General features: G+C 40.0%; 1 protein-coding gene across 2 annotated transcripts in view; it reads left to right on the forward strand.

Annotated features, from left to right (window-relative positions):
• The window catches only part of ago3a (argonaute RISC catalytic component 3a), a 39,246-nt gene that overhangs the window by 12,525 nt on the left and 9,076 nt on the right, over window positions 1–17,645 (forward strand). Inside the window, exons 2-15 of one of the 2 annotated variants that reach the window (XM_008431070.3) lie at window positions 339–510; window positions 2,950–3,070; window positions 3,169–3,377; window positions 4,283–4,419; window positions 11,638–11,772; window positions 11,944–12,031; window positions 12,419–12,566; window positions 12,720–12,839; window positions 14,590–14,733; window positions 15,746–15,879; window positions 16,056–16,240; window positions 16,412–16,571; window positions 16,660–16,750; window positions 16,854–17,048. In XM_008431070.3, the coding sequence (XP_008429292.1) occupies window positions 339–510; window positions 2,950–3,070; window positions 3,169–3,377; window positions 4,283–4,419; window positions 11,638–11,772; window positions 11,944–12,031; window positions 12,419–12,566; window positions 12,720–12,839; window positions 14,590–14,733; window positions 15,746–15,879; window positions 16,056–16,240; window positions 16,412–16,571; window positions 16,660–16,750; window positions 16,854–17,048 (2,039 nt within the window). The remainder of the gene's footprint in view (window positions 1–338; window positions 511–2,949; window positions 3,071–3,168; window positions 3,378–4,282; window positions 4,420–11,637; window positions 11,773–11,943; window positions 12,032–12,418; window positions 12,567–12,719; window positions 12,840–14,589; window positions 14,734–15,745; window positions 15,880–16,055; window positions 16,241–16,411; window positions 16,572–16,659; window positions 16,751–16,853; window positions 17,049–17,645) is intronic. The other variant, XM_008431071.3, reaches the window with a different exon arrangement.

Here is a 17,645-nt window from a genome sequence, read left to right on the forward strand (position 1 = left end):
TGACTGGATAAGGCCAAACCTGTCATTTTTTTATTTGTGAAATATTGTGAAAAGTATTTATCCTACTCTTTCTGCTAAACAGTCATGCACTTCTTTCTGTTGCTCTATCACACCAAATCCCTACAAAATCTATTCAAGTGTTTGTAGCAAGGGGTATGAGTACCTTTTGCGCTGTATGTAGTGTGCATTACAGAACTGTTGAAAAGTTATTATTGCTCAAGTTTTAGTATGTTTTATGAGTCACGTTTTTTTTTTATGTTTCTGGCCTGAGTGACTTGAATCTGATCCACACAAAGACTGTTTTTATTATATTCCTTATATTTTTGTTCTCCTCTCAGGAGCCGTTGGGCCCCAGGCCCTGTTCTCCATGCCTCGGCGGCCTGGCTATGGCACCATGGGGAAGCCAATCAAGCTGCTGGCCAACTGCTTCCAGGTGGAAATCCCAAAGATGGATGTCTACCTCTACGAGGTCGACATCAAGCCTGACAAGTGCCCACGTCGAGTGAACAGGTAAGATCTGGCTCTGCTAATGGAAATCACTTCCATCTGTTTAAAACAAGGCATTTTACTGCTATCTAATGCTGCACAGCTGGCAGTAAGTGGGTACATTTGTTTGTATTATCTAGTTAACATATAAATCTAGGTACTGGTGACCTCTTCCTGTCAGAAGCTCCTTTAGAAATGGAGTCCAACTCAAAATCACTTCCAGCTAAACAGATGTTCATGAACATGACTCACGTCATTGGTTGGTTCTTTCCTGAGTGATGAATATTAGAAACATCCACCACTGTCCCAGAGCCAGAAGGTTTTTCTTTTCTTCAATTCAGCTTTCAACTTGTCAACTACTCGTTTGACCCTCTGCCCTGCTAAAGGCGCCACAAGCCGGTTAAAATGTGTGACTACTAGACGCATGAGTAGCTTTTTCCAAAAGCCATCAATGCTCTGAGTCAGTGCACACCATGACACACACCACATCCTGCATTTTAAATTTGAAGTATTTTTATTATATATTTGTTGTAATGACTAAAGCGCCAATTAAAAAAAAACAAAAAAAAAAAAAACAAGGCGTCCTGACCTGGATTCAGCTAAGCAGAAATGGGTTAGTCTGCTTTTGGCAAAGTAGTGCCATGATTCATCAAGGGATTTAACCTTAACTGCTGCTGGGAGTAGCTTTTTTCTCAAGTACTCCGTTGACTCCACTTGTATTTGTGGGAAATGTGTCCTTGTGCTTCTCAGGGTTCCAGTTTTTAGTGAAGCAACAAACACTAAAGAAGAGATTGCTGAAATGACTAAAACTGTGAACCACATTGGTAAATCTGACAGGATAGCAGTGAACAATCATCTTTGAGGAAACCAAAAAAAGAAGAAAATGTTCTAATTGTTTGTGACAATCACTTCCAGGGAAATAAATTTAAACTGTTCCAAGACTTGGTTCTTTGTGAACCTTTGCAGATTTTCTAATGCAAAAATTTGTGCTTAAAGTTTTTCTTTCTTGATGGCGGAAGTTGGAGAGTAGCCAGGATGCAAATTGAAAGAGTAGTCCTGATGTTTTCACACATTAGCCGACTTCTTTAAAGATGATTGCAAACTTTTCAACTCAAAATGTTTTTATAATTTCTGTGAACCACAAGGTCCTTGTAATATCCTGACCGCTGTTATTTTTTTCATTGACTTACCTTCCACTAATCTGTTCTTATTGTTGAAATCTAGCTTACCTAAACTTTTTCCTGTCGGGCTTTAGTTCAGCCAGTGGTGGCATCCTTTTTCTCTTCACCAGACTTAAATATTTCCACCTTCCAAGTGGAGCACTAAGTCTAGATAAAAGAAAGCAGGTGTTCTCACGGTCGGTCTGTCACAGGCTCTCTGGAATATCCAGAACATATTACTGCTAATATTACTCTGTCCTCTTCTTCTTTGTCCTTTTGTCTTTCCCACATTAGTATTTTAATGTTGAGGCTGTTGGTTTTACTTAGCTTGTTCTGTTCTCCTCTTCATTTTCTCTGACATCTGCTCATTTTTTTTTTATTTTTTTTGCAGTAATGTTTTATTGCCTTGTTTATTTTGAGTTTTATGACTTAAAGGAGTTATTAAAAAAACAAATAAAAAATTGTTACTGAATCAATGTATTGAGTCGGGCTGAAGCGATAAGTCAGATTAATTATGATGAATTGAATATTTAAATAATCAGCTCTACAGTATAGTCAATGGGGAAAAAAGGCAAATTGCTGAGATATCTACATATCCTGAGCAGTAACAAAACTAAAACTTTGCCAAAAATACACAGTTCATGTTCATAAAATAAAAAAAACTTTTTTTGTCGGTAAATATGTTCTACCCAGAATTCAAGTGGAATAGTTGTAGCTAAGGGAATGCTGTCATTGCACTTTAGACAAAAATGTTTGTGCTTATTGAAAAAGGAATTGAAATGGTAGCATTTTTAACTTATTTCTAGTATTCTCCAAAATATGCGTAAATGGGTGAATAAAAAAAAATCTGCAGAATGTGCAATTTTTTTATCCAATTAATCATCGGAATAATTAATAGTTTAATCAATTACTAAAATAGTTGTTAGCTTCAGCGGTACATTGGTGCAAGTTGCACCTTCATTAGGCCTCTGTTTTGTAGAGAGTGTGATTCCCACACAGTGATTCATTTCAGAAAATACCACTAAACGGCAACAATGCCTGAAGAACTTGCAGGAACAAATGAAGGTTGTTATGTTTAAACTTGGATTTGCACGACACGCATCATATCTGCAGCAGCTTTAAATAATTGCATTTAAACCAATAGTTACTAATTTTAGATGCCACAGTAAACCTTAATACCACATATCACCCAACTTCAGTAGAAGATGGCCGGCTGTGGTCTGACCTTTAAATTATCAATACAAGAAGCAACTGGGGAGAAATAAATGCTGTAGTTTCTTATGTGCTTCTCAAAATTATACAGGGAGGTGGTCGATTCCATGGTGCAGCACTTCAAGGTCACAATTTTTGGAGATCGGAGGCCGGTCTATGATGGAAAGAAGAGCTTGTACACAGCCAACCCACTGCCTGTGGCACCGACGGGGGTGAGCCGAAATATAATCATACAAATGTTTAATGAATGATCGATTGAATATCTCCACCTTTTTTTGGTCTTTCTTGACTGTTTTGCTTCATCCCACAGGTGGACCTTGATGTCACCCTTCCAGGCGAGGGAGGCAAAGACCGTCCCTTTAAAGTTTCCATCAAGTTTGTGTCTCTGGTCAGTTGGCACATGCTGCACGAGGTGCTGACGGGCCGCAGTATGCCTGAACCGCTTGAACTGGACAAGCCCATCAGCACCAACCCTGTGCATGCTGTGGATGTAGTCCTGCGACACCTGCCCTCCATGAAGTGAGCTGCTACTGATTTTTTATTTTTTTTTGTTAAATATTATAATTTTTTTACCTGTATTTTTCTGGAAAGATCCATTTCCTCCATTGGCTTTTTTTCTAATTAAGGTTTTAATCTTCAATAACTTATAAGCAGTCTTAGATAATTAACTTTTATTGAAGAATTTACCCTCAAGGAACTAGAGCATCTATCCCGAGTTTTCTCCACTCAACTTCTTCTATCGCGACTTAAAATAGAAAATGTAATAAAACTTGTCCCCTTAGATATTCTCAGTAAATGTCATGTGTTTGTGTCGCCATAGTGGATCTAGTATCAGCACTCTGATCCAAACGGAAATCAAACACATCTTTTATGAATGCTCACAAAACAACATACTATCTTGCAGTCAATAGCTTTTTCCTGAGGCTCAGCACAAGACGGAGTTCTACACAATATTGCCAAAGCTGTAATAAAAAACCTCTTTCAAAGGGTTATTAAAAGGTTGTTTTTATCAGCACCTTTCATTTAGCTCTGCTCACAGGTGCTGGAGGCTGAAGGTATTACTTTGGCATCTCCACACACCATCAGTGCAGGAGTCACAGAATAAAATGTGGCCTACATGCAGTATTTAATGTGTCTTTTGTGCAAAGTAATGAGAGGTGGATGCGCTGAGGCTGTGTCATCAGTTTCTCATTTCACTGATGCTGTCTGAGATTATATTCAAGTTAAGGTGAATGTGACTCCGTAACAAAACATCCTGATGTACGCTCTCAAGTTAGGATGTAATTTTCCTGTTACCTCCTGATCGTATTTGTAGTCTGCTGATTTGTTCACTTTCTCGTCTGTGTTAAAATTCCTTCAACATTTTCTAAGCCGTCTTCAATCCTTTTGCTCTTCTCTAATAATTCTTCCCTCACTTCGTTCAGGTACACTCCAGTTGGCCGATCTTTCTTCTCAGCCCCAGAGGGCTATGACCATCCTCTGGGAGGAGGGAGGGAAGTTTGGTTTGGCTTTCACCAGTCTGTGCGCCCTGCCATGTGGAAGATGATGCTGAACATTGATGGTGAGAGACCACTTCTACTTTTCGTTTTGTTTACTTACCCAGACTTCATAAAACACATCCAAACTTATGTGAAGTCATGTAGATTTTTTTATTCCATTTCTTCTGTTATTGGGAATTGAGATTCTAATAAGCAAGATTACTTTCAAGCAACTTTTGCTATCCAATTTTTAATCACTTAATTGGAAAAATAGTCAACATCAACACAGTGTAGGTCTAATCTGTTGAGTCAAGCAGAAAGACCGGTCCTTTTTACATGTTGACAAAGTATTTATTTAGCTGCAGTTACATCTTTGCTACAAGTGATCAAACTTACACAGTACTTCTCAAATAGTGGCGAAGTGTTGGGGGAAGGAGTGCTAGAAGCAGGACTTTATAATGGGCGCTTTGCACCTACGGCGTTGACGTCACATCTCCAGGCGCTAATGCGGCTCACTTGTTTCCGCTTTGAGTTACCATGACTGCTAGAAAAGACTAAGTCGTATTTTAGATGCAAAAAAAGCAATACTATGAACATTGTTGTCTTCCTAATATAATGGGCTTTTAAGTTTTCATTAATTTCCAAGCGATCCTGAATTAAGAAGATGGTGACTTGATGGTGACACTACCAGTTAAAGCTAACGCTGCACAGCACAACACAAAGTTTGCAGCCTTCACTTCACTCCGGATCAGCCTAAAAATACCGGGGATACGGATGGTAAATAAAGGAGCCTCTCTGAGTTATTTCCATGGAATCACTTCTGTATTCAGCCTGAAAGAGCGAGTGTATGGGAACGAGAGAGCAGACCAGAGCCAGACAGCCGAGAAACAGATCCGCCTGTACATACTGCTGTAAACACCGTCCTATCTGAGCTCTTCACAAGAAACATGCAACAGTAATAAAACGAAATAACACGAAGACCTTAAGAGACAAGGACATATTTTTCTAAAAGCAGCAACTTTGAACCTGAACAGTCAGCTGAACCAGAACTCTGACACCAGAGCTGCGCTACTGTTAAGCTATGAGGCTTGTTGTGCTTCGTCAGGCTTCGGAAGCTAAAAGCCCGAACCGTAACCTCCCCCGTTAGTCTCTGACACCAACGACAACAAACACACATAATATGCTTGAAAATAAGATTAAAAAAACATTGTCCGTTAGAATGTTTAGATACTTAAATAGCACATTTTTACAAGAACAATATCCGAGAATATTGCCTACTAGCATAAGCTAAGGTTAATGTTAACCACAAAGTTTAAGTAAAACTCACCTTCGTATCAGTGAATGTATAACGAGGCGTACATCTTAAAACCTTTCTCCAGTTTACTTGTTGGGGCTTCGGATCGATGTACAAACCTTGGCCAAGCCCTGCAAGCACCTAGTGTAACATGATATTTTTATTGGATCGGAAACAATCGAGTCGCTTTTCCCCGAACGCGGAAGCTGAGGTGCAAAGAGTCCATTGTCTTTAGTCATGCTTAACTGATAAACAAGCCTCCGGCCACTAGGTGGCAGCAGTGTTCAAACTAATCAACAGGCTGCCTGTTCCAGCCAGTATAAGTAGCTACACAACCATGTTGTAAACAGAGCAGAGGAGAGAACAACGGAGCTAAGGATACAAGCGCGGATGTTTTGAAATGTATCTACTGTCATAGAGGAGAGATGGAGAAGGCTAAGAGAGTCTTATTTTCCAAATACAAGAATGCAGTCATATTACTACGAGAACGAAGTCGTATTAGCAGAATAGTTTAAATATTGGCTGAATAAAAACGTAATATTGCCGGAAGAAAGTCGTGAAATTAATAAAAGCTTCGATACGGTGGTAAGTGACGTGACCCGCACCGCAAGTCTGGACACGCCCTCGGCGACTGTCCCCCAGAAGCTCTATTACATTATGCCAGTCCTCACTGGCCTGTAGAAGTGACGACGTCTCCACGAGGAGGGCCTTCCTCCCAGGATAAATACCTGACGTCAAGCAAGCGATCTTCAGTCTAACACCTCTTATCGCTCCCAGAAGCAACTCTCAGACGGCTAGTACGGTAACTATTGAGCTAGCTTAACTGTTCACAGAGCGAGCTAACAACTCGGTCGCCGAACGCTTCTCAATAGCTGTGCTTGGTTGTTCTAAGTTCTTCTACCGCTGGTCTGTCACCGAACAGCATCAGCTGCAGTTAGTCACCAAACTAGTTGCGCCTTTTTGCTTTGATTTTAAACGAAGCTTATAGTCACAAAGCTTGGACCTGTACTCACCATGGACAGGACCGAACTACCGACTAGAACGGGGTGGGCAATCCTGGTCCTCGAGGGCTGGTGTCCTGCAACTCTTAGATGTCTCCCTGGTCCAATACACTTGAATCCATCAGCTGAATCACCTCCTAAGTGCAGTCAAGTTCTCCAAAGTCCTGCTAATGACCTCATTATTTGACTCGGGTGTGTTGAAGTAGAGATGCATCTAAAAGTTGCAGGAGTCCGGCCCTCGAGGCCTGGAGTTGCCCACACCTGGACTAGAACATGCACCTGGGGCAGATACCCATTCTGTCTGTGCTTTGTGTCTGGAGCCGTAACATGCCCAACACTGGTTAGCGTCACATAAACTGTCTGGAGCTCCTAGCCGTGACACTGGCTCTGAGGCATTTTCTGCCCTTTATCAGAGGGCACCTTGTTTTGGTCAGAACAGACAATACAACGGTGGTTGCATACCTCAACAGGCAGGGAGGCCTGTGCTCACATCATTTACACATGCTGACACACAGACTGATAGTCTGGACCAGCTCACTCAGCCACTTATTTGCCAGGGATGATGAACAGGGGTGCAGACCTGCTGTCCAGAGGCAGTCCCCGCTACAAGGAGCGGAGACTCCATAGCAGGGTTGTAACCCAAATATGGCAGAGGTAGATCGCTTTGCATCAGAGGAGGACGCTCAATGTCTGAGGTTTTTCTTCCTGATGCGCTAGCACACGAGTGGCCTCCGGTTCTCCTGTACGCTTTTCCACCGCTAGAACTGATTATTCCTACCCTCGCCAGGGTGCGAGAGAGGAAACATTCACTCATCCTGGTAGTTCCCCGCTGGCTGGGGAAGCACTGGTTAGCAGAGATTTTCCAGTTACTGCAGGGTGAGCCGTGGCTGCTCCCTCTCCGCAGCGATCTCCTAACACAGGCACGCGAAGAAATATTTCATCCTCATCTGGAACGCCTGGCTCTATTGGCCTGGCCTGTGAGAGGATAAATCTGGCAGCCAATGGGCTTCCTCAGAACGTCATTGACACAATTCAGAGCGCAAGAGCAGTCTCAACTCGTAGCGCATTTGAGGGAAAATGGCGTGCATTTGAGGGTTGGTACGCAAAAACCATGTTTAGCGCAATGCAGAGCCCTGTGTCAGTTATTCTGACATTTCTACAAGAGCTGCTGACTTGGCTTTTTCCACTGTCAAAGGATACTTGGCAGCTATTTCAGCCAACAGTGGGGCAACGTCCTCTGGTGTGCCAGTTCATGAAGGGTGCACGATGGCTCCGACTAATCTCCAAAAGCCTCACCCCTTCATGGGATTTACCGATGGTACTTGATGCCTTGTCACATGTACCTTTCAAACCTTTGGAGCAGGCTGAGCTTAAAGTGCTCTCATTTAAGACAACTTTGTTAGTCGCATTGGTTTTTGCCAAACGTGTGAACGACATTCAAGCTTTTTCAGTAAACCCCTCCTGCATGCGGTTTACTGAACGGAATCATAAGATTTTACTCAAACCCAATCAGGCTTGTATACCAAAGGTTTTTAACCCGGCCTTGCCATATCGCCCTTTGCAGTTGATGGCTTTTTGCCCTCCACCTTTCTCCTCTCAGGAGCATGAACGACTGCATACGCTCTGCCCTGTGCGAGCTCTGCGGATCAGCTGGTTTTCGCAAATCTGAGCAGCTGTTTGTGTCATGGGTTTCACCACATAAAGGGAAGCCCCTAACAAAGCAGCGCCTTTCCCATTGGAACGTTGGAGCTATTGCTATTCCCTATCAGAGCAAAGGCCTTACAACCCCTGTGGGTCTACGAGTTCATTCCATGGCCTCATCCTGGGCACTGTTTCAGGGTATACCTTTGGAGGACATATGTGATGCTGCCAGCTGGGCAACTCCTCACACTTTCACTAGGTTCTATAAACTGGATGTCACGGCACCAACTCTGGCTCACACAGTCTTGGGCGTGGGATGCATACTTGGATAACTGCAGGATGCATCTTTTGGTCTTCGAGTTAGCTTATCTGGCAATACGGGAGTCACCATATTCCATAGTGAGATACCGAAACGAATGTTGAAAGAGAACTTTAGGTTAAGGAATTAACCCTGGTTCTCTGAAACATGAGTGAGGTATCTCACCAGATCACCCTTCTTGCCTGGAGCGAGGAAGAGGTGTGCTTAAAAGACCGAAGATTGCTTACGTGACGTCAGGCATTTATACTGAGAGGAAAGAGGAGGAAAAAATGTGATCTGTAGGGGGAGCCTGACAGAAAATAATTGAGAAACACTGCACTAAGAAAATGCTGTTACTGCATTTTAGGCAATAAAATGCATTCAATTCATAAAAAAAAAAAAAAAGTGAATTATTTTATGTATTTTTAATATTGTATAAAATAATTTTAAGTGGTTAAATGAAAAATCTGCAGAAAATGCCAATGTTTGTATCAAATTAAAAACATTGGTAATAAAATAATCATTTACTAAAACAATTGTTTGCTGGATCCCCTCTTTGCCCTAAGGCCTATTTATAAGCACAATTCTTAAGTAATTTCATAAAATGGAGAGAAATTTGCTCGTATTGTTAATAGTAATAGGCATCAGAAAATATTGTAATTTTTGTTTTAGCAAAGCATACTTAACTTGGGTGTGACATCGTTCCAGCACCCAAAGTCTAACTTTCCAAAAAATGCAGCTTGAACTCTTATTCTTCTTTCTCTGTATTTATACTGTTTGATGCTTGCAGTATTAGTACCTCCTAGATTTGCACAATTCCCATAGAGTTTTTAGTTAACACCTGAACAAAGCCTTTTATCATTAAAGAAATACAATATCCTAAGGAATCAAACTTTAGTTCCAGCTTTCTTTGTTTAGCTTTTAATCTCAGAAATTTACGTGTCGGGTTAAAGACTTTGCTGGGGCCAAAGAACCAGTTACTTTAGGGAATTAAGTTAGTTTTATGGAGACTCTGAAAGTGCTAAATTTAAAATGTGGTTTTTGCACCTGCTGCTTTGGTCAGAGAGCTCGGAAAAGGAACAGTGGTTTTGCCGTGACAGTTGATGGAAACCGAGGAAAGCCTGTGTATGAATGTGTCGGCGTTCGCTTCAGTTGCTGAGACTTGTGGGTGGTCGTGGGTTGTTAGAGTCTAGCTATGTGCGGCATTTCCTTAGCACAGCTTTTGTATCGCTGTGAATGCCTAAAACCCCTGGTTGAGTTTAGGTCTTTGCCTCTTATCGCCAAATCCCCTCTTTGCCCTATTTTTGGACTCTGACAACATTTATAAACAGCTGCCTGACCCGACTTGTCTAATTTCCATCTGCAACAAGAACTTTGTCTGCAAATCATTCAGTATTGCAATATGTACTGGAAATATCGTTTGACAAGTGGGTAATTTTTCCTTTTCATCTCTTTACCAAATCTGCCCTCCTACACACTCTGTCATGAAAAGCCCATATATTGGATAGGTGTAGCTGCAGTGAGTTAGGTTAGATCATTCGTCATAACTGCTCAAGTAAAAGGTTATTGCATGGGAGGTCAGTTGCAGTGTTGTCACCTCCTATTTTTGAAAATCGGAGGTTTGGTACATTGATTGTATTCTTTTTGGATTATAACATTTGTATCATTTTTAGAAAAGCTATTTATGCATTTTATTTTACATCAAAACCCACCCTATTGTATTTTGCATTTAGTCTTTGTTTTCCTCCCTGAGCTTTGTTCAAACCTTAACGAGGCAATTGTGAAAATTGTGTATTTGTAAATATTAAGCATACAGTAGAAGTTATCATGAAATATTTCTGTATAAATCTTCATTCAGGAACTTTTATTATGTGTCTGTTGCAAATGATTTGATATCTATTTATCACCTCCTGATTTAGCTTGTTAGCCTATGACTCAAAACCAAGTCATCATGAACATATGGTCCTGCAGAACCATGTAGTTGGAGTTGTCATGCCAACAAGAGATGCACCAATTAAAACATGGCAAACTACCGATCTGTTTTTTTTTCTTTCTTATTTTTTAGCTTTAACTTGCCAATATAATTTTCATGCGGCTCCAATTTTCCTTCAAAACCTTGATTTAAATACAGCTTGAGACTGTGAGACTGTTTTTCTTGCCTTTCTGCCTCAACACATCATTAATTATTTGCACTTGGAGCAAAAGCAATGTTACTGTGTATGTGTGTGTGCCTGGCTACAGGATTTTACACTGTTTGAGCAGGATTGTACACTGTTTTTAAAACAAGGACAAAAGGTAGACATTTCAATGTGGCTATTAGGACTGTAAGCATGGCTAGCGTTTCTAAAACAGGTATTTGTGTTTTTTCTAGAGATTGCAGGACTTCATGTCTGAGATTTCAAAAACAGCAACATTTCAGTATCTCTTATCAAATGGAAGACTTGCTGTCTCTCTCGCAGCATCAACTCCCTGTAAACTCATCATAGGAACTAGTTTTCCTTTAAATAGCTTTTTGCATCACTGTTATTTGTCAATTTAAAGCACATCACTGATACTGTGACAGTCAGAAATGTTAAATGCATTAGGTTTTCACAATTTTCTTTTCAGATATAGTTTATACTGTCCTAACTAGTAAGCATGTCACAACAAATCATTTAATTGCATGATAAATTAAAATGAGCTAGATGATCACAAAAGTTTTACCTGTTTTTCCTGCATCAATCTAATGTTTAATGTTTTCTGAAGGGAACAGACTTCATAATCGTTTTTGTTATATTTGGTTATTCCAATTTAATTTTTTGTTTTTGGTTGTTTAGTTAGTTTTTTTTGGTTATTTAACATGTCTTCTAATTCCAATGTAAGCTGTTCTTTGTAAATTAAAGTTTATTGATCTTTGAGAGGGCAAACCTGCATTATTATTCCCTTAACATGATCATATTTAAAAATAGTCTCAAAACAACATTCTCACTATCTGCTGTAACTTTTGGGAGAATTTATCATGCAGCAAAGTTTTTAATTGTGACAAATCTATTAAATAACCAATAATTGCTCTTTCTTTGTCTTTCAGTCTCTGCCACCGCCTTTTACAAAGCCCAGCCAGTTATCCAGTTCATGTGCGAAGTGCTGGATATCCACAACATAGATGAGCAGCCTCGCCCCCTCACAGACTCTCACAGGGTCAAATTCACCAAAGAAATCAAAGGTGATGCAGGGGATTTGAGATCTTCCTCCACGTCATAAATCAAGTTTTAACTCAGTTTGAAGCGTGTGTGTTTGCTTGGCGAGAGATTGAGCAAGATTAGCTTTAGCACGTGACACAGCCGTTCACACAGGAGCATTTGTGTTTAATTGACACATTGGTGATGTCCCCCAGGTTTGAAGGTGGAAGTGACACACTGTGGAACGATGCGGAGGAAGTACCGTGTTTGCAACGTGACCCGTCGTCCTGCCAGCCATCAAACGTGAGTCAGTGTGTTGGCATGCAGTAGGGCTTGAGAAGAGGAGGGGAGGACAGGGGACAGGGCTCAAACTGGGAAGTCATCATCAGCTCACCAAACACTGCCGATAGGAGCAGACTCCTTTGATTGTTTCTTTTATTATTTTATTTATGGCTGAACAGTCTGTCAACACCCAACTGTGATTTCTATTGGCTAAAAACATAAAAATGGATCAGCAAACGCTTAAACTGAGGAGTCATAATTCATTGTTTTGCTACCATTGCTATAACATAATCTATGAGTTTGTATAATTTGAAGTTTCTAAATGGAATTGAGAGTTTCCACTCATGGATGGCACCGTGTGAAAATGGATCGGTGATTTATACTGATATGAGTGTTTTACTTCCTTAGGTTCCCTCTGCAGTTGGAGAACGGTCAGACAGTAGAACGCACAGTAGCCCAGTACTTCAGGGAGAAGTACAATCTGCAGCTCAAGTACCCGCATCTGCCCTGTCTGCAGGTGGGCCAGGAGCAAAAGCACACCTACCTGCCCCTGGAGGTAAGAGAAAACCAGCTTTTTTTCATTCAATCAAATCTGTGTCACCTGCATTAAAAAAATAAATTGAGCAGCTGTAAAAATTTGTTGGATAAAAAAAGTCCTTTACTGGCTAAATATAGAGAAATAAACTTAGCTTATTTTGTTTTCTGTCAGGTGTGTAACATTGTAGCGGGTCAGCGGTGCATCAAGAAGCTGACTGATAATCAGACCTCCACTATGATTAAAGCCACAGCTCGCTCTGCACCCGACAGGCAGGAGGAGATCAGCAGGCTGGTGAGTTCTGGAGAACCGTTCATAAACTACTGCAGCAGACCATTTCTGGAATGAGAATTTTTAAATATAAAATATATATATATATAAAAAATCTATTTGCTCCAAAATACAATTCACAGCATTTAAATTTAATGGAGCTAAATGTAGATGCGCATAGTCACGATGATGCAGCAATCACTTGGCCAGAGACCGTAATCAGCCAATTTCTATTCATAAAATGACAAAAAAGAGCATGAAAAAACAGAACCTTCTGCAATGTATTTTTGTTGTTGTTTTGAATGTGGTAAAAATATGATGGTGCATAGAATGGGAATAATCCTTTACTTGATTAATTTTATATTTAATTCAAACTGTTGATTTTAACAAATAAAAAAACTGCAGAAATTTGTTTTCTCTTTCATATGTTTTAGTCTTTAAGAAATAAAAGAGGAATCTGCCAACATCTGAATCTTCAAGAAAAATTGACAATTGGTATTGGTCATTAAAAGCCTAATTTATATCAGTTGATTTGGCTTTTTATGGCTGCAGGGCTATAATGCAGACTAAATGATCTGTGCTCATTTAATTTTAATTCAGCAAATAAATAAAACAAAAACTGACTACAGGAAACATTTGATAAAGGCACAAGTCTGACTACCAAAGAAAGTGATGGAATTATAAAATGATCTTAATTTTTTACTAATGTTTACATCCATAATCTCAGATTGTTTTTTTTGCCAAGTTTTAGTTATGACAAGGAGGGATTATTCTGTGCAGGAACTAAACTAGTGGTAGTTCTTAGCTTTGATGCATATAAATAATACAAAAAAAAAGTTTTCTTTCTGTTATTTGTTCGCAGATCTTTGGTTAGAAGAAATTAAAGGAAAATTGGCAGCTTCTAATTATTGGACGATTGATTAGCGTGACATTAAATCAAATAGAATACAAAGCCTCTGTCACTGTGCGCCGTATGAAAAGATTTTATAGAGAAGATTTATGAAATGTTTGACGGTAATTAGACGAAGTTGTCAGCATGTTTTCCCTCTGCAGTAAGTCTAGTTCTTACTGCAGAGTTCTACTAGTTCTACTATAGAATATTTGAACAGAAGCTAATTAACGTAAGGTCCACATCTTCGGCTCCATAATACTCTCTGCCCATCTCTGTGGTAAATTACTGGTTTTATAATCACCTCACTCTCCCTTGTTCTCATTTTGTGTTATTACTGGAGGCATGTCTCTGTGCTTCTCCGCCACATTTGGCAATTACAGCACAGATCTGCCCAAGGTCAGAAAAATGCCCCAGCCTAAATGGCTTTAATGTGAATCTGCAACTGTCTCAACAACATGTTGTTCATAAGAGAGGCTGAAAAACTGCACTGATTGCCCAAGGCTTCCACCAGATTAGCAATACGCATTGTAAATGCGCCGTTACCTTATTACACTCCCCAGCTGTTCTCTGAAAATAAAAATAGCTGGGTTAGAGCGGAGGAGATCGCTTCAAACAGGACGACGTGTTTTCATGCTCTACTGACTGAAACTTACAGGATGAAAAAGAAATTCAGTCTGATAAGGCATGTCTGTGAGAACCGCATAATGAATCCGATAGGAGATGAAGATATAATCGTAAAGACGCCTGACATTTTTCACAACAATAGTGAAAATGGTTAAATGGAGTTCTCTTTCCGTCAGTCTCCAGGTGTTTTTATGCAGTGATTAGCTGCCCAGCATCAACCTTGCTTACCATTAATCCCTCGCCTCCCTTCTCCTGCAGGTGCGAAGTGCCAACTACGAGGCGGACCCGTTTGTGCAGGAGTTCCAGTTCAAAGTGCGCGACGAGATGGCTCATGTGACGGGGCGAGTGCTACCCGCCCCCATGCTGCAGTACGGCGGCAGGGTGAGCACTGAGCACTTTATGGTACCCTTCTTTTAAATCACGCCCATTCTCTCTGTTTGTCTGACACGCTCTGCCCCTCTGTCTCTGTGGGGAACTAATCACTGGCTTCTGTTTGTATTTGATGTCCTGTTTTATTTTATTTCTTTTTTTTTTTGCCCTGGTTGAGTCTCAGTAGTGTAACCTTTAATCAATTTATATAATTAAAAAAATAAGTTATTCTCGATCCAAAGTATTCCTTAAAGACTTAAATTATGAAACTAAGCATCAGAAAAATTGTTTTGGATTCCCAAATTATGTTTGACTGGTGTATTTCCCACCATCTTAGTATTAATGGTTGTCTGCATAGATGACATGCAAAATATTTATTTATTTAGTTAGGATAAACTGAAAAGGCAGCCTATTGAGACTGAACTATGTTTTGGATTAACATTTGTTTATCCTACTGGAGGAAACGCACCTTTTTTTTATTAATTCAAATCTGTCACGCACACCCAAAATTTGCTTCTCAGACACTATATTGCGTCACACTAGCAATATACCAACATTTAGAGTTCTTTGCAATAAGCTATTATGACATTTGGATTTAAAATCTTATTTTAGAATCTCTTAATGATTTTATTTATTATTTAATTCATGTTTGTCAAGTTACAGTGACAAATTTATCTTGTTTTCTGGGATTTTATGTTGTAGACCAACACAAATCAAATGTGAAGTGGGAAAAAAAATTAAACAGTTTTCAAAATCTAAAAAGTTTCCAGTCATAAAATCCCCAAGAATAGAAGTTTGCTGTTGTAACGAGACACAATGTGGCAAAGTTAAAGCTGTTAGACAACTTTTACCAGCTGCTGCTTGTCTCAGTGTGATCTCCAGTGAATAAGTGATGTAGTTGGTTGGTGCATGAGTTTTGTTATTTATTTTATTATTTTTTTTTTCTAGTGTTGTCACTTTTGTTTGTCTGTTCAAGTGAGTCTTCTGAACATTTTTTGATCGCTTAATCTTCAGTCCATGTGTTGAGTGTGTGATGTGGTTCCAGAACCGCACGGTAGCCACGCCCAGCCACGGGGTTTGGGACATGAGGGGGAAGCAGTTCCACACTGGAGTGGAGATAAAGATGTGGGCCATCGCCTGCTTCGCCACACAAAGACAGTGCCGGGAAGAAATTCTCAAGTAAGGCTGCTTCCTCAGTCTGATATCTAAGGAAGAAAAGTGCATCACTTTAGACACCACAGGAGTAGATGTTACTTTTTTTTTTTTTTTGGCCTTGATTATCTGATTTTTATTTAATTTTTTCTTTTAGATGAATATTTCTCAGTGGTTTTTGAATCATTCAATCTTGCTTGCAGGGGTTTCACGGACCAGCTACGTAAAATCTCCAAGGATGCTGGGATGCCCATCCAAGGCCAGCCGTGCTTCTGTAAGTACGCCCAGGGGGCCGACAGCGTGGAGCCGATGTTCAGACACCTGAAGAACACCTACGCTGGGCTGCAGCTCATTATTGTCATCCTGCCTGGAAAGACTCCGGTCTATGGTTAGAAAACTACTCAAATATAAGTATTTTTTAAATTTAAAATGCAACTAGCTCACAGGTGGTTGTAGTTAGAAAATATAGTTGAATACTTTTATGAGATAAACCAGCAACAAAAACTGTACAATATCCTTCAAAGTGCTGCTTTTTTTTTGTTTGTTCAATCATCCAAAGCTGAAGTGAAGCGAGTGGGAGACACCCTCCTGGGCATGGCGACTCAATGTGTTCAGGTGAAGAATGTAGTGAAGACGTCGCCTCAGACTCTCTCCAACCTCTGCCTGAAGATCAACGTGAAGCTGGGAGGAATAAACAACATCCTGGTTCCTCATCAACGGTTGGACATGACGAATTTTCACACCCTTTCTTCACAGTTTGTTTAAAATATCTGATTAATCTGACCATCGTGTTGTTTTTATTTTCAGGCCATCAGTGTTTCAGCAGCCAGTTATCTTCTTGGGGGCAGACGTTACACATCCGCCAGCTGGTGATGGGAAGAAGCCTTCGATTGCAGCGGTTAGTTTCATGTCGATTTGGACATTTTCCTTGATCTCTATCTTTTTTTTTTTCCTTCCTGTGATTCATCATTACTACTCCTCCCTCAAATGTTCCTTCACAGGTGGTTGGCAGTATGGACGCCCACCCCAGCAGGTACTGTGCCACGGTGCGTGTCCAGAGACCCCGGCAGGAGGTCATTCAGGATCTGGCCTCCATGGTGCGGGAGCTGCTCATCCAGTTCTACAAGTCGACCCGCTACAAGCCCACCAGGATCATTTTCTACAGGGACGGGGTTTCAGAAGGCCAGTTCAGACAGGTGCGCTCCCTCTGACAAACTTTATTTTGTCAAACTGTTTTTAATTTTACTTGGATGGAAAAAAAATCTGTTGCTCCAGGCTTTTGGATTTATCCCGGGATAATCTGGAGTAGCTGAAAGAGGATTTTCCTGGTTTGTTTTTGCCTTTAATCTTGCTGATTATGAATTAAGACCCAAATTTAAAAAACTGTTTAGTAGCTTTTTCCTATTGTAAATTTTTTATAACATATTTGTACATTGGAACATTCTAATCTTGGCTATTTTGTTTGTTTGTTTTAGAACATGTATTGTTAAACAAGCCAATTTCTGTTTTATATAATGTTAATTGCTAATATTACCAACAGTCACATAGAAAGTTTAACATTTTGAACTTTTCATGTGACAAAATTTTAAATCTAAAAACATTGAACTCGAATTAAATGTTTTCTAGTAAGTTATCCATTTTTGGATAACATGGCTGTTAAGTGACTATGGAAGCTGCATGTACCAAAAAATAAATAAATAAAAATGTGAGAACTTCCTTATATAAAATGTGTTGAGATTATTGCAGTTGCTTTACCAGACCTTTGCATTTTTAAATATCCCACTGATCGCATC

This window comes from Poecilia reticulata, chromosome 16 (genome assembly GCF_904066995.2).
Source record: "Poecilia reticulata chromosome 16, P_reticulata-male-v2, whole genome shotgun sequence".
NCBI lineage: Eukaryota > Metazoa > Chordata > Actinopteri > Cyprinodontiformes > Poeciliidae > Poecilia > Poecilia reticulata.